The sequence below is a fragment of the Rhipicephalus sanguineus genome, chromosome 6 (assembly GCF_013339695.2).
Source record: "Rhipicephalus sanguineus isolate Rsan-2018 chromosome 6, BIME_Rsan_1.4, whole genome shotgun sequence".
Taxonomy (NCBI): domain Eukaryota; kingdom Metazoa; phylum Arthropoda; class Arachnida; order Ixodida; family Ixodidae; genus Rhipicephalus; species Rhipicephalus sanguineus.
Window position 1 is genome coordinate 102594921 of NC_051181.1, and position 15149 is coordinate 102610069.

The 15149-nt window shown below is 45.8% G+C and overlaps 1 protein-coding gene across 1 annotated transcript in view; it reads left to right on the forward strand.

Annotated features, from left to right (window-relative positions):
• LOC119396065 (sodium-coupled monocarboxylate transporter 1) overlaps window positions 1-11437 on the forward strand; it is a 31514-nt gene extending 20077 nt beyond the window's left edge. The window contains exons 12-16 of the mRNA XM_037663130.2: window positions 271-357; window positions 1851-2017; window positions 4528-4625; window positions 8074-8195; window positions 11308-11437. Coding sequence (XP_037519058.1) covers window positions 271-357; window positions 1851-2017; window positions 4528-4625; window positions 8074-8195; window positions 11308-11367 — 534 coding nt within the window. The 3' untranslated portion in view covers window positions 11368-11437. The remainder of the gene's footprint in view (window positions 1-270; window positions 358-1850; window positions 2018-4527; window positions 4626-8073; window positions 8196-11307) is intronic.
• The last annotated feature ends 3712 nt before the right edge of the window (window positions 11438-15149 follow it).

A 15149-nucleotide genomic window follows, 5' to 3' on the forward strand; every position in this document is an offset into this window, starting at 1 on the left:
GGTTGCGCCTATGTCTATGAAGCCCATTTTACTGATTTTAAGGAAGCGCTGACACGAAAAGCGGGTCAGTAGGTCAACTTTTGGTGGCTCGGTTGTTCTGAGCACTTACTTTTTTACTGCACTTAAAATTCGTGAAGAAAAGTGATGTAGCGGCAGTCCAAGAGAAAAAGGAGTGGAAGGTGTCATCACGGCGCATATCACTGAGCTGAAGCAGGGAAGGCACGCATTCTCTTCGTCCTCAAATGCGGTTCTCTCTTTTTGCAAACGTAGGCTGCCTCATCACTGTCAGGTGCCTTGTGTGGTCCAATGGTGGCCGTCTTTGTCCTGGGCTTCCTTTTTCCCTGCTGCAAGAAAAAGGTGAGATGAAGCCACCAAGAGATAAGGCTCACTTTATGTCTACCCACTGTTTGCGGTCAAGTACGTCGGCACTTTTGCGGATTGGCTGGCCTTAAGCAGTGGCTGGTTACTTCAATTTTGTTATTTTTGTTGACAGCGTCATATATTTTAATATATTTACTATGCTAACTCTGAAGATTCGGGCATTTATAATGAAAAAACTGTTCTGCTGGTGTAGTTCGTAACCGGCACTACCAATATCTTGTACAGAGTAATGTTCCTGAAGGCTGCCATTTCTTAAGAACTTACCGATGCACGTATTAGGCATCACACTTTGTTATTTTGTTTTCAAAGTGATCTTATTGTAAACTGTGGATAAAGCGGCAGTCGTAATGTTAGACGATATGAAGCTTAGACCGCAGTATGAGGCACGTGAGTGCGCTGGTTACAAGAATGATTTGTTCCTGTTCTTACTGTTATCTGCGTGTGATATGCGTGTGATATGTTTGAGTTTGTTTGTAATATAGGTAACTACCGAATTCCCAGTATCCGCTTTGCCAAGCCCGTTTCCGACAAAGACTAGCGTATGTTCTATACTTTGCACTTGACAGCTTCTTACCAGTAGATTGAATATTCTGAATTTAAAGAAAATACTGCGTCTCTTCCTGCTTAGCCCTCTCAGCCCTGAATTTTTTTAACGGGCTGAAAATTTTTTATTGCTGATTTGGCTTTACTACCACCTCAAGAGCTCGAAAATAATGTATTCTGAGCACCCCATCAGTATATAAAAAAATGGCGCCATGTCTTATACATAGGACACACCGGTGCTTAGTGGTTGTAAAGTGAAATATGGTGAATTTAAATACTTATTATTTGTACCTTGTTCACACGTGTAATTGTTGTCAAGCTAGCATGAAGCAATCACGTACTAGTTAGAGCGGCTTCAAGGTCCAAAAGCAAGTTTTTAAGCTCGTGATACACAGCTCCTCATCGCAATGCATTCAGAGCTCTTACAACCACTGAGCCCTGGTGTCCTATATTTAGGACATGAAGACTGTGCATTGCTGCGGGTGACGCGTAAAAGTAAGGGAAGACCCACTTTGTAAATAAGCATTTAAACATCTTAGAAACTACAGGAAAAAATACGATAGCTACTACCGAGATAAATGGTTAATCAGTAAAATGTCAAAAATATTCGGTTGCGGTGATTGTCGTCTTTTTCACCTTCCACTATCCTGCTTTCCACTTTGCAGAGTTTCGAAGAAGACGATGATGTAAAAATTACTACTTATACTTGCCCACGTGTACTGAGGACACCTCAGACACTTGGGCAAACATTGAAGATACCCCAGACACTTTGGATTTCTGAGTTATTTCTGTCACAACGTCTAGCAATATTTCTTCGTGTCCTTTTTATAGGACACCAGGACTGAAAGGGTTAACGAACAGTCACATAGTGCATGTCTTCTATATTACATCTTTGGGGGCGGTATGTAGCAAGATAAACCATGCAGGGTGCCATCGTTGGAACTTTGGTGTCGATAATCATATCCGGCTGGATGGCCCTCGGATCTATTCTGTACCCGAGGAAGCCGTACGCTCTACCAACCACCACCGCTGGATGCTCGCATTTCAACGAGACGATCACATCCGGGTCATACGAGTCGCCTCCGTGGCCAAGGTAGGTTGGCCCCTTGGCATGTACAGTAATCGATCTAGCTTTGTGTCCTGTCGCGCCAAAACCAAGAACGCCGCTTAGGAGTAACTCCGCTTGTTGCAGCTTCACAATGAGCTCGACCTAACTTCCGTGCACTCATTCCATCAACAATCCGCCTCTTTCATTTTCCTGTGCTGCCCTCTGCCGTTTTGGTAGGGGCTGCCAGAAGCATAGCCTCCGAGATGGGAACCAGTATTGCCAGAAGCATAGCCTCCGAGATGAGAAGACGTTTCGCGACTTTTCCGCTAGGGTATGGCGCATGCGCCGGGGCGTCGTGAAAAAAGGCGGATTATGTATTTGTTCTTTTCATCGTTTCGCAAACAAAATGATTTTTCTTCTTCTATAAACTGGTCGGGCCCTGCACTACCCGCAGTTGCCCTCGCTCCTCACTAAAAATATTACACCATCTCTCACTCGAAGGAACCATGAGGGGATGCGAAGCAGTATTGGGGGCGCACACCAAGTTTCCGTTACGTTCACTCGGCGTTTCAGAGTGTGAGGTTTGTATTTAGTGTTTGTGTTATCATTACATTGTGTTTTTGCGTTGCTTTCTGTTAGTGCCGAGTGAACGAGTAGCGCAGACGTTGACGTTACAACTCATCTGAACGAGAGCGAAGCGAGAATGACGGAAGGTGACCGAGCGCACGCGCTTATATACAAATGAAATGGGGGAGAGAGAGGATAGAGTGGGTTACAGGCTGTACTTGGCTGCGGTGCGGCTGCATCACGTAGGAGGAGAGGCTGCGCCGCTGCTGCAGCGCGGGGGACGAGAGGAGAGAAGGCGACAGAACATCTGCTTAAAGGAGGACAGTGGGAGAGAGACTAGGCGCATGCGCAGTGGAGCGCGGACGCCACCACCGCCGCTGGACACAGCCCCGAGCAAAAGCTGCTTCGCATCTAAAAGTTGGAGGACGCTTGAACTTCTCCTAAAGAGTAGGACGCGGTAGCGTAACCGGGCCCCGTTCGCATCGCCTTCTCAATCGCTAGCCTAGCTTCGCTTCTCGGTGCACACCTCAACCATGCTGCAAAGGAAGGAGCGTCTGTGGAAGTAAAAAACATTGGCCGTTTATAAGTATCCTAGAATGCCTACTGCAAGTACAGTTGCGATGTGCCCACAACGCCGCAATTCTTCCTTTTGCGAATCGGCGACGTATACCCACTAAGCGTCCGTATAGCAACACGAGAACGTACGCAGCCGCTCATTTTGTTAATGCTTTTGTTGATTATATGGTTAAACATGTCCCAGCGCTTTGTAATGGGTGGGCCTTTAACCCCTCGCTTGGTGTGCACTTAACATGTCTTGACGCCTGGCGCGCTTCTACGCTTCTGCCACGCAACATTACATGCGTTAAGGACACTCCTCATATTACATGACATTCGTACAGGTTTCTTTCGGAAGCAATTCCAAATAATGGCGTGGCTCTGTGGTAGAACACCTACATGTCACGCAGAAGGCCTGGGTTCGACTCCCACTCTAACCGAAATTTGAAATGTATTATTTATTTGAATCTATCTCGAATTTTCGATCACGGACAACGCTGATTTTTCGCTCACAACCAACGACGCCGGAATTTGTGCGAAACGCGCTCCCTAACGCTATCGCGGTAATATTGTGTATTAGCTGTGACATTTCACAAATCAGAGTCTAAGGAAAAGAAATACAGCTGTATTGCTTACACTTTCATTTTTACGTTTTACGTTTTCCTTTGACTGCACTGTACATCTTTTCTCCATTTATTTCCCTGTTTTTGCTGACGTATTTTCTCTTATATTTACTTTGCACTTGTCTTCCTTACTTCAATGGCCTATTGGGTCCTGTAAGGTGCCATGACTAGATAGATAGATAGATAGATAGATAGATAGATAGATAGATAGATAGATAGATAGATAGATAGATAGATAGATAGATAGATAGATAGATAGATAGATAGATAGATAGATAGATAGATAGATAGATAGATAGATAGATAAAGTAAACCCACTAGACAGGGTCATGAAGTCGTGCCTCGAAGGCATGAAGTCGTGTGCTGAACGTGCAATACTTCTCAGCCATGCGGCTCAGATTACGCACTTTCAGCATATATCTGAAAAAGATAAATGGACATTTCTCCTGCGCATTTATTTTTCTTCTATTTAATAAGTCAGTGCACCACCAGTGGCATAGTTAGTTGCTCTGGGTTCCTCACGAGAAAAATAAAAAGAAGAATACTCTGTGCAGGAAAAGAAAGACGGTAGATACCTGAATACAGGTTAAATCAACAGGGAGGTCTTACAGCGCAGCCTACCTGCTTGCAATTTTGTTGCAGTTTTTGCAGACATGGTAGTGGGAAATAAGTGCTAGGTTAAATCATTGCAAAAATTGGTATGGTGGAAGAAAGCTTTATATAAACTAGGTGCTCTGCTTCCACTGCGGCCACGAAGTTCTCTAGACAATCCACTAAAAGCGTTCGTTTGCTACTCCATTTTGTACGCAGTGGGATCTACCAGCTCTACCACATCTCGTTTATGTGGGTTGCCTTCGTTGGATTCGTCGTGGACCTGATCGTCTCATTAGCCGTGAGCCTGGCTTTCGGTAAGCACACTTACGCATACAGGAATATTAAGTACGCATAATATTGGCACCCAGTACAGGCGTGCTAACCACTCACAAATAATACGAAATGTGACCGTCATTCTACGTGTACATGTCTCGAAATAAGTTTTTTGCTCACGAAATATTGAGGCATACAGGGTGACAGCACCATTGCTATGAATTAAATATTCATGAAAGTGAGGTTTTTTTCAAGGGATGGTTTTATGACGCACAGATTTCGGTGACGGCGTCGTACGCGTAAAACCCGGCGCCGGCGAGCGTACAAAATGCGGCCCTCGAAGATGCGATGGTCACACGAGTATTTGTGCACTCCGTGTTCCACTAATTGATGGTATTTCGACCATGGGCTTGTCGGCAATCAGCCGTTGACGATATGGCAGTCTGACCTTTTACCGGGTTCAGATGGTGCCAAGTTTCATTGTTGCCTGGATATGAACGCATTACCGTCGTTGTTGCCTGTAACAACTGCAGGGTTGCGCTGGTAAGCACGTGGGTGAAGGCCGATCCCCGGCATGTAGGAAGGAAACAGTTAGGAGCGAGCATTGCGCAATACGAAAGAAAGAAAGAAAGAAAGAAAGAAAGAAAGAAAGAAAGAAAGAAAGAAAGAAAAGTAGTACGTCAGGCACGCACACGCCAATCTTTGCTTGCCCCTTATTTTCCCGGTGGGGCCAGGGCTCAAGACGTTTTTTTATTTTTATGAGGGAGCGAAGAAAACGCTGTATGATGGAGAGATTAGTGTGCGTCGGCTCATCTAACCAGCGAGTCTGTGAGCGGCGGAGCCATTGCTCCGCGCAGCGATGGTCATAAAGGGCAGCGTGGACCCTACCTTTCAAGATTTTTCGCGGCACTTGGAGAGGCTGAGCGAACTGAGATGGCTGGTCGCTTCGTGTGCGCTGCTTCCGCGCGTCTTGTGTTGCGGCTTGCGTTATTTAAAGGCAGTGAGAGGTAACGTGCTGTGTTGGCCGCTCGTTGCATGCGTTTGCCTCGCAATCGATGTGTTCGCACAGCAAGAACACATCGAGTGGAATCTGCTGGTGTTGTGCGCGAGCGCGATGCCATGCTCGGTAACTTATCTAGTAAGCGAATGTTTAATGGTTACTACTACTACTACTACTACTACTACTACTACTACTACTACTACTACTACTACTACTACTACTACTACTAATAATAATAATAGTAATAATAATATTAATAATAATAATAATCGTCAGCCTATGTCATGTCCACTGCAGCACGAAGGCCTCTCCAACCTAGCCTGTCCTGTGCGAGCTGACATTGGAGCGATAAAACTGCGAACCTAACATTATACAGCTGTCTGGTGCATTGGTATCTCAATCAGTGCTTCAAGTGTTGGTGTTATTTTCTTGTCCCGAAAATGCTGTAGAATGAACATTAATTTTTTTTTAAAAGAGAAATGCACGGTGGTCATCTCTCTTCAGTGTTCGAGTCACCTCTAGTTTCTTTAGGAAAGCGTTAGCAAAGAGATAACGGTGGGCCTTATTACGGCTAAGTCTTCCCTGGCTCTTAGTAGATTGCGAGGTCTTTGATATGGCTATATTCTTTGGATCGCATAGCCACGTGTTTGACGCAGCGCTTGGAGCGGCATGATGAGCTAATGGAAGCATGATTATGTCACGAAGTTATCAAAAAGCATCGGGAGACGAACGTATGCAACAGTAGCTGTTAATTCGTAACAATCAAACCAATCTTGACAACACAATAACAATGAACTCATACTCTAGTGCCAAGCTGTGTGTTTTATCCTTGCTTTCTCAGTTTATTCTTCGTAAAATGCCAATTTTCGTGCAGTGGAAGGAATTACGAGGGGCGTTCAATAAAGATTTCCCCTGACTAACTTCCATTTATTGCAGGATGCTGAAACTGCGCATGTGTAATGACATAAGTCACTGTAGGTCACGTGCCAATTTGTAACTCTAAACTAATAACGGTCTTTCTTTTAGAGGTGCTGAAGTGGTGTGAGGTGTGATAATGGATGCAGTGGAATACAGAGCAGCAGTCAAGTTTCCGTACTTGAAAGGCCGCACTCCGAGGAAGACGTTCGATGAGATAAAAGAGGTTTATTGGGAGGATTCCCCATCATATGATGTAGTGAATAACTGGCATCGCCAATTCAAATATGGTCTGATTTCCGTGGAAGCGGCTCCGATTGCAGGGCGACGCTGTCAATGAACACACCATCCAGCAAGTGAAGGCCGCCATTTTGGAAAATCACCGCATTAGCGTTCGAGACCTAGCCCAACATGTGAAGATTAGTGCGGGGTCCATGGAAAAATCATTGAGGACCATCTTCATATGCGTAAGGTATCCGATCGCTGGGTTCGCCGGCTGCTCACACCTTTCCAAAAGCAGGTACGAGTCGAATGCTCCCAGGCTCTTTTGACCATGTGCCATGGAAACCAGCAGAACTTTTTCAACAGACTGATTACACAGGATGAATGCTGGGTCCATCACTATGATCCGGAGGCTAAAGTCCAGTCGATGCAATGGAAGCACTTGGACTCACCGCCTCCAAAGAAAGCACGCACCCAGCCCTCGACGGGCAAGGTCATGCTCACAGTCTTTTGGGACCAGCACGGAGTAGTCTTGATGGATTTCCTAGCAAAGGGTGCCACGATTACTGGGGCATACTATGCTTCACTGCTGTGGAAATTGCGAGAGACCATCAAAAACAAGAGACGTGGCATGCTCACCAAAGGCGTCCGCCTTCTGCGAGACCATACCCCAGTTCACAACTCACATGTTGCCCAGACGGAAGCACGCTCCTGCGGCTTTGAAATTCTACCGCATTCCCCTTATTCACTCGACCTCACACCATCGGACTTCCACCTCGTTCCAACATTGAAGTCATATTTGAAGGGCAAGCATTTTCCAGATGATGAGACTCTGATTTCTGAAGTTACAACATTGCTTTTGGAGCAACCTGTCGACTTCTACAAGTGAGGTGTTTATAGTTGCATAAAAAGATGGGAGAAGTGTGTGTCCCGGGGTGTCACCTATGTAGAGAAGGACTAATAAATCTGCAAAGTTTCGTTGCTCTCCGTCCACAGGAAGTGGGTCAGGGGAAATCTTTATTGAACGCCCCTCGTATTTTAGGGGCACTTAACGTATCTTTAATGCTCATAGGTATTGGTGGCCTATTACTGTTTACATTTCTCGAGCCAAAACGTGCCAGCGCTCGGCTGCTGACGCGAAAGTCGCAGGTTCGATCCTTGCCACGGCGGTCGCACTTCGATGGAGCCGAAATGCTATAGAGGCCCGTGTGCCGTGAGATTTCAGTGCACGTTAAATAACCCCAGGAGGTCGAAATTTCTGGAGCCCTCCACTATACGGCGTGCGTCGTGATGATATCGTGGTTTTCGCCCGTAAATGCCTAAAATTGTTATTATGTTTTTACCTCTTGCAGAATGGAGAGGGTCGGAAGTTGTAGACCCTACTTACGTCTGCCCTCTAGTCCGGAAGTACATGCGCAAGAACCCGGAAGTGAGCGACGAGAGGGACGAGAAGGTTAAGGAGACCTTGTTGATGGTCAGTCATGAAATGTATTGAAGCTATTCACTCAGACGCCAAATGTGCCATTCACCAAACGTAGTCGCTAGATGGAGATGCGACATCACATTGCTGGCCGCGTGTTTACGCCCTCGAAGCTTCGATGTATTCACTGCTATGCTGCGCGTGATAAATTTCACTGCAATAATGAGCGAAGTAGAAAAGTGAACACATATGCGCCACTTCACTAGTTTACAGAACCCCACAGCGGCAATATCTTCGGCAAGTAGTAGTGTGCACGGGACGGAAATAAGATGCAGACTACTAGATGAGCCTGCCGCAATAAGTCTTTCTTCGCGAGTTTTCAGCGGGAAGCTGCGTTTTTTATGAGCTAAATTTTTGGGAAGTGAACGTGAGAACTGGAAGAATACATGAACTGGCAGCACATAAGCAGAGATTTTCCGTCATTATTGCAACTTAAAGTTGTCACACTGTAAATAATTTAACGTGACAAAGGCAAAGTATATGTGCACATTTGTTCCTGTTTATATTGTCCAAGTACGCATTTACACGTGATGGGTGCTTGCATGTCATACACGTAAAGCTTGCTGCGCTTGCGCATGGATTATGTTGGGCAGATTAGCTACGCTGTTGCGATTGTCACCTTGCATTCAGAATTAAAGATAAGAGAGTGCCACATCTTTCTGATAAGAATCACTGATTTGATTTGGCGATCTTGCTTCAGGTAAAACGAGGAACACTGAAAGCTTAGCGATACATTCAGGAGCAGCCGTCCGTCGCGGAGATCTGGTACTGAGGTCAAACCATGTGCCATTGGTGCATGCACATCATATTCACTGGTTCTCGCACAGATTCAGGAGTGCACCATTCTAGTGGCGTTGTGTGCCCCGCCACGGTGGTCTAGTGGTTATGGCGCTCGACTGCTGACCCGAAGGTCGCGGGATCGAATCCCGGCCGCGGCGGCTGCATTTTCGATGGAGGCGAAAATGTTTGAGGCCCCTGTACTTAGATTTAGGTGCACGTTAAAGAACCCCAGGTGGTCGAAATTTCCTGAGCCCTCCACTACGGCGTCTCTCATAATCATATCTTGGTTTTGGGACGTTAAACCCCAGATATTATTATTATTAGTGGCGTTGTGTGAGGAATTGGAATAGAGATGCCTCTTTCCCTAGTTAGCCGGTGAAAATAAATTAAGTTCCCCAACAGTGGGCGCGTCTTCAACCGCTCGATAAACGTATAATCTTAATAGCGATGTCATTGCGATCATTAGCTAAAGTGTCCCCCCCCCCCCAAAAAAAAGAAAAACGCCAACATTAATTTACTCATTTATTTATTTATTTACCTGTTCACTTATTACCTTGTGTCCTCAACCGCAAGGTATCGTAGGCTCCCGGGACTCGCTCACAAATATACGCAAACAAGTAATAGTACAGCCAAAATTACCTGGTTTATGAATCCAGAAGCTGTGCGCCGCGGTGGTGTGGCGGTTACAGTGCCCGGCTGCTAACCCGAAGGTCGCGGGTTCGATCCCGGTCGCGGCGGTCGCATTTCGATGGAGGCGAAATGCTAGAGTCCCGTCTACTGTGCGAGGTCAGTGCACGTTAAAGAACACCAGATGGTCGAAATTTCCAGAGTCCTCCACTACAGTGTGCCTCGTTATCATATCATGATTTTGGCACGTAAAACCTCAAACGTTATATTAGTCCAGAAGTTATATCTGCTATGGCTCGACGAAACTCTATGTTGTATCTGATTGCAACAGCTGCGCTGGGAAGGTGACCCAAATTCCTGAGAGGTCCTGGGCGTAGACGACTCCTCAGATGCTCTGGTGTGTCATTGAATGATTCCTACATTATGGTAACATTGGTTTCGCGAGAGCTTTTCTGCGTACTTTTGTCACTCCGGTTGCCGCAAAAAGAGGCGCACGGGCGCGCTTACTATCGACCAACATGCATATACGAAAACGGCCACGACAGACTATGTGTTTGTATAAGGTATACATGCATTGCAGGAAAAAAAAATTATTGTGATGACGTCATACAAATGATTTTACGATGAGAAGCACGAAAAGCCAAGAGCGATATATGTAGACTGATAGTTGAATCGTAACATTAAATGTATGTTGACAGCTGAAGGACGGATTCGGCAGCATAGACCAACTGGCAAAGCATGTGAACGGGCGGCTGCTAAACCGTATAACCAGCTATGACGCAGTGTCAACACTTTATATGAGGGCGAACGGCTGTGAGAAACTTGTTCAGTAATCACAAAGAGATAAAAAAAAAATGACGTGGAAATGTTTCAGATTATGTGCGGACCTTTGCTCCTTCGTTCGTTTAACGGGATGCGTCAGTAAATTTTTATCTCTAGCATCCATAGATAATGGATAGTACGGCGAGTCTAGCAAGTCAGCGACAAAAGCTGGTATATTGCATTGGTACACATGTTGCGCTATGTAAAGTACAATTGCGTAGGCGGTGATATAAAAACGGCGAACATTTAGCAGGTTTTATTTGCCAACTTATCCGCGCTTGTTTTAGGCTCTTGACATTTGATAAATAACAGAAAACGTCAAACTGACGTTTGATTTCCTCGTAGCTTGATGGCTAGGTAGATTTCTTTGTATTGAAAACTATGAAGTTCGCTACGTCGGAGCAAAACGAAAGGAAAACGTTTGTCGCGCACAAGTTTTAATCACGCTGCGACACAATATTATGAAAGAGCAAATCTGGCTATTGCTGTGAATGTCAAATAACAAATTATGTTATTTTAACAGCACTACTACGAAAATCATAAGTATACCCGCTACGGTGGTAGAGTACTTACGCTGCTCAGCTGCTGACCTGGATGGAAGTCGCGGGCTCGATCCCGGCTGTGGCGGTCACGCTTCCACGGAGGCGAAATGTTTGAGGACCGTGTACTTACATTTAGGCGCACGTCAAAGAACCCGAGGTGGTCGAAATTTCCGGAGCCCTCTACAACTGCGTGTCTGATAATGATACCGTGGTTCTTACACGTCAGAAACTACATGCTATTGTTATTATTACGAGAGCCATCAGTTATTGCGCTGTACCGAGCTTCATTTTTATTCGCCTGACCTGAAGTTCTTTCGTATTTTCTTTTTCCGCAGGATGTGGCGACAACAACGGAACTTAAAGTCCCGATCTTCGATTGTCACCAGCGTGCGTAAGCAGAGTGGGGCCGGTTGTTTGCCAGGGGAAGCCACATTTCTCCTGCATAAATGACAAGGAGACCAATCACACTCTAAGAAAAAAAAGGAGCATGTGTGACTCCTTTGGGAAAGTCCTGACTTGCAACGTATATGACTCCCTTCAAAGAGTCACGTTAACTCTCTCGTGGGTCGCACAACTCTCCGAAGAGGGTACAGTGATCTACAAAGAGAGTTGACGCGCCTCTTTAAAGAGAGTCATATTCGTGGCAAGTGAGAACTCTCCCGAAGGAGTCACACATACTCTTTCTTTTTTCTTAGAGTGCAGTACGCTAAGTGAGGCTGCTCATTTCTAGTCACAAGTTACACCCACAGGAGAAGAGCAGGCCGACAGAATCATCGGTTATTTTTCCCGCACTAGTTTTCATGTTCTGGCTTTGAGTATTAAAAGAAACTATGTTGCGTTTCCCTCAGACTATGAGAAAACATAGGGAGAGATACGGTACCGCACACCTTGCAGTAAGTATTAATAAATATTTAAGGTTTACCGAGAAACAAAGATAAGCGGTTCAACAAGCGGCCTATGTATAGTTGAAATTACGAAGGTCGCACACTACGAATACTACAGCTCATCAGTGGATTAGCTAAAGGGAAGGTCCGGCTGAAACAGAAGCGAGCTAGAACTCTGAGAAGGTGAATGAACAAAGGAGTTTTCAAAAAAAAAAAAAAAATTCAGACAGCTTCGCACTAGCGGTGCCAAGCCTGAAGGAACAGCCGACGTGAGCGGCCGTCCTTGTTTCGCTATTTTTTTCTTTCCTTCTTCCTCTTTTTCTCGATGTCTTTTCTGTCTCTATTTGTTCTCTCTTTCTTTCTATTTCTTTCTTTCTCTATCTTCCTCTTTTTTGTCTTTCTTCCCTTTCTCTTTTTGTTCCTATAATTATCACTTCCTCCTTTTGTCTATTTTGTTTCTCTCCCTCTCTATTTCTCTCTTTCTTTTTGTCTTTCTTCCCTTTCTTCTCTTTCTCCCTCCACTTCTCACCTCCTTCTTCTTTCCATCTCTCTCTCTCTCTCTCTCTCTATTTATTTTTCTCTCTCGCGCTCTTTCTTTCTCTTTCTGTTTTTATTCCCTTTCTTTATCTCTATTTCTCTCTTTCTTTCTATGATATGCTTTACTCTCTTCACTCCTTCTTTCCATTCTCCTCACCCTCACATCTCTGATCCTCACCCACACTTCCCTTTCCAACCCGCTTGCTGTACTATACTATACAAGGTTACGTTCTTTCCTGCCAGCATGCCTGGATAGCCGGGTGTTTACGGTGCTCTCCTTCGGATCGTGGGTACGCGGGTTCGAATCCCGCCTCGTCAAGAAATTCTTTTTCCCATCAATTTCTCTCTTTCTCTTTCTTCCTACTTTTAAATGCGAAGCATTTCTTAGCGAACTTCTGCGACTTTGAGCGTATCTATCTATCTAGCCGCCTACGACTTTGTGCTCTCCTGGTCGCTTGGTTAATCGAATGTACACCAAAGTTGGCATGGCGTAACATCACTGTATGACGAACATAAATGAGAAGTCATAACATGAAAATCATGACACGCATGTCATGCACAGCATGACTTACGTGCCACGCTCGTGGTACGCTGGCGGCCGTTTCGCTAGCTCGATATACACCGAAATCGGTATCTTGCGACGTGACTGTGTGACGAACATAAATAACACGAGTTAACATGAAAGTCATGACACACATGTCATGTACAGCATGACTTACGTGCCAGGCTCATGGTGCGCTGGCGGCCGTTTCGCTAGCTTGATCTACCCCGAAGTTGGTATTGCGCGACGTTACAGTGTGACGAACATAAATAATAGGAGTTAACATGAAAACCATGACACGCATTTTGCTAAACGACATACAAGACGATTTATGCAGCTCTTTGCTGGCTGCTTCGCATTACATCGATTCCCACAATGCGTGGGATCTGCCGGCTTTTTCTGTCTTTCTTTCTCTCAGTTTTTTCTCTCACCCACCAGAGTTATCGGAATCGTGCGCCGGAGAAATCGGTGCACGTGTTCTGTTAACAAAGCAGAAGAAGAAAAGGACGAACAAGAAGAATGAAAACGAACAAAACGCGTGCCGGTGTATGATGATGATAATTATCTGGGGACGGTTTACAACCAACGGCTGGCATAAACAACGGCGCTGTTAAAACACCGAAAGGTAGAAAAGATTACACCGTCTCCCACTAAAGGGAACCATGTGGGGATGCGAAGCAGCGCTGGGTGTTCACTTGTGTTCCCATTCTTGTCCCATTTGTATGTTTCCGTGTGTGTTTTATTTGTGTGTGGAGATGTGTATATGTTGTGTACCGCTTGTGTGAACCCCCCTCCCCCCCCCCCCCCACAGCTCGTTTCCGTCGCGCTTCGGCTTCGCGTTGCCTCGCGGCTTCGAGATTCGCTTGCCGGCGTTGCCGTTTACGTTCAGCTTCGCGAGCGTCCATAGCGGCGTTGCGAAGGAGAGTGCAACGGGAGTGAGCGCACGCCGCATTATATACGAGCGCACAACCGCGGAGGAGAGAGAAACGGGAGAGGAGAAACGAAGCGGAGGCAGCGCTCACGCCACCTCCTTCCCCCACCTCCTCGCGCTCACGCGAGGAGAGGGGGGTGGGGAGTTGGCGCATGCGCGTGGGGGAGCGGACGCGTGAGGGAAAAATGACCACAGCCCCGAGCAAAAGCTGCTTCGCGTCCAAAAAAACAACGACCACACGAAGCGACCAGCCTCTTTGCTCTTAACAAGAGTGTCACTGTATGCTCGAGTCACTAAATAGACTGGAGTGGCGCACTTTCCACCGGGTTGACCACTGGAGACTGGAGTGGTACACAACCACGATAATCATATCGTAGTTGTGGCAAGTAAAGCCCCAGAATTTAATATTCTACAGTAAAAGCTCGTTAATTCGAACTTGAAGGGCACTGTAATAGTGCTCGACTTAAGCGGAGTTCGAATTAGTGGGCGGACACCACAATGAACGGACATCGTACCACAGAGCAAGAGCAGAACTCAAAGAAGGCCACCTCTGGACTGGCTGTCGGAAACTAGGCGCGTTTGGCGCAGGCGATTTCGTAATTTATGTTCATGGAGCTCTAACAGCGAACAGAATTATTTGACCAGTCACTGATACGCCAGAAACAAGCTCCGACATGCATTTATGTGAGCAGTGAGCCCTAATGTGAAATATATTATGCTATTTATGCTCCAGAACACGTTTATTTACATGGCAGAGTGAACGCAATCAAAATTAATGGTAATCAGTAATTTGCAGTTTGCTTGCGTTTCTTCCGTCGCGACTCCATGAACATCGTTTGCGGCTTGCCCAGGAGCTCCAGCATAGCGTCCGTATTCTCATCTGCTGAGAAATGCTGCTGTTTCGCTGTTTTGCATCTCTAGTAAATTTGGTCTGCTTTGGTTTTGCAACACATTGTGATCACTTTGGGCCGACTTCTGCAAGGTGCAATGAAAACCAGGGGCTTCCAGTTTGAATTAACCGCTGTGTGGATAGCGGCGCGTTCGAATTATCGGGAGTTTTCTCCTATAGAAATATACGGGGCTGTGCCGTTACCAGGGCGTCAGTTCGAACTAACTTTAAGTTCGAATTAACCGAGTTCAAATTAACGAGCTTTTACTTAGTAACATTCTGTGAACAAGCGGCCATCAACTTTCGACTGAAAAAAGTTCTTGGGCTGTCTGTCACGTTGCTGCCAACTCCACAGAAATATATTCTTTCTAACACCTCAGTAACATTTCAACAAA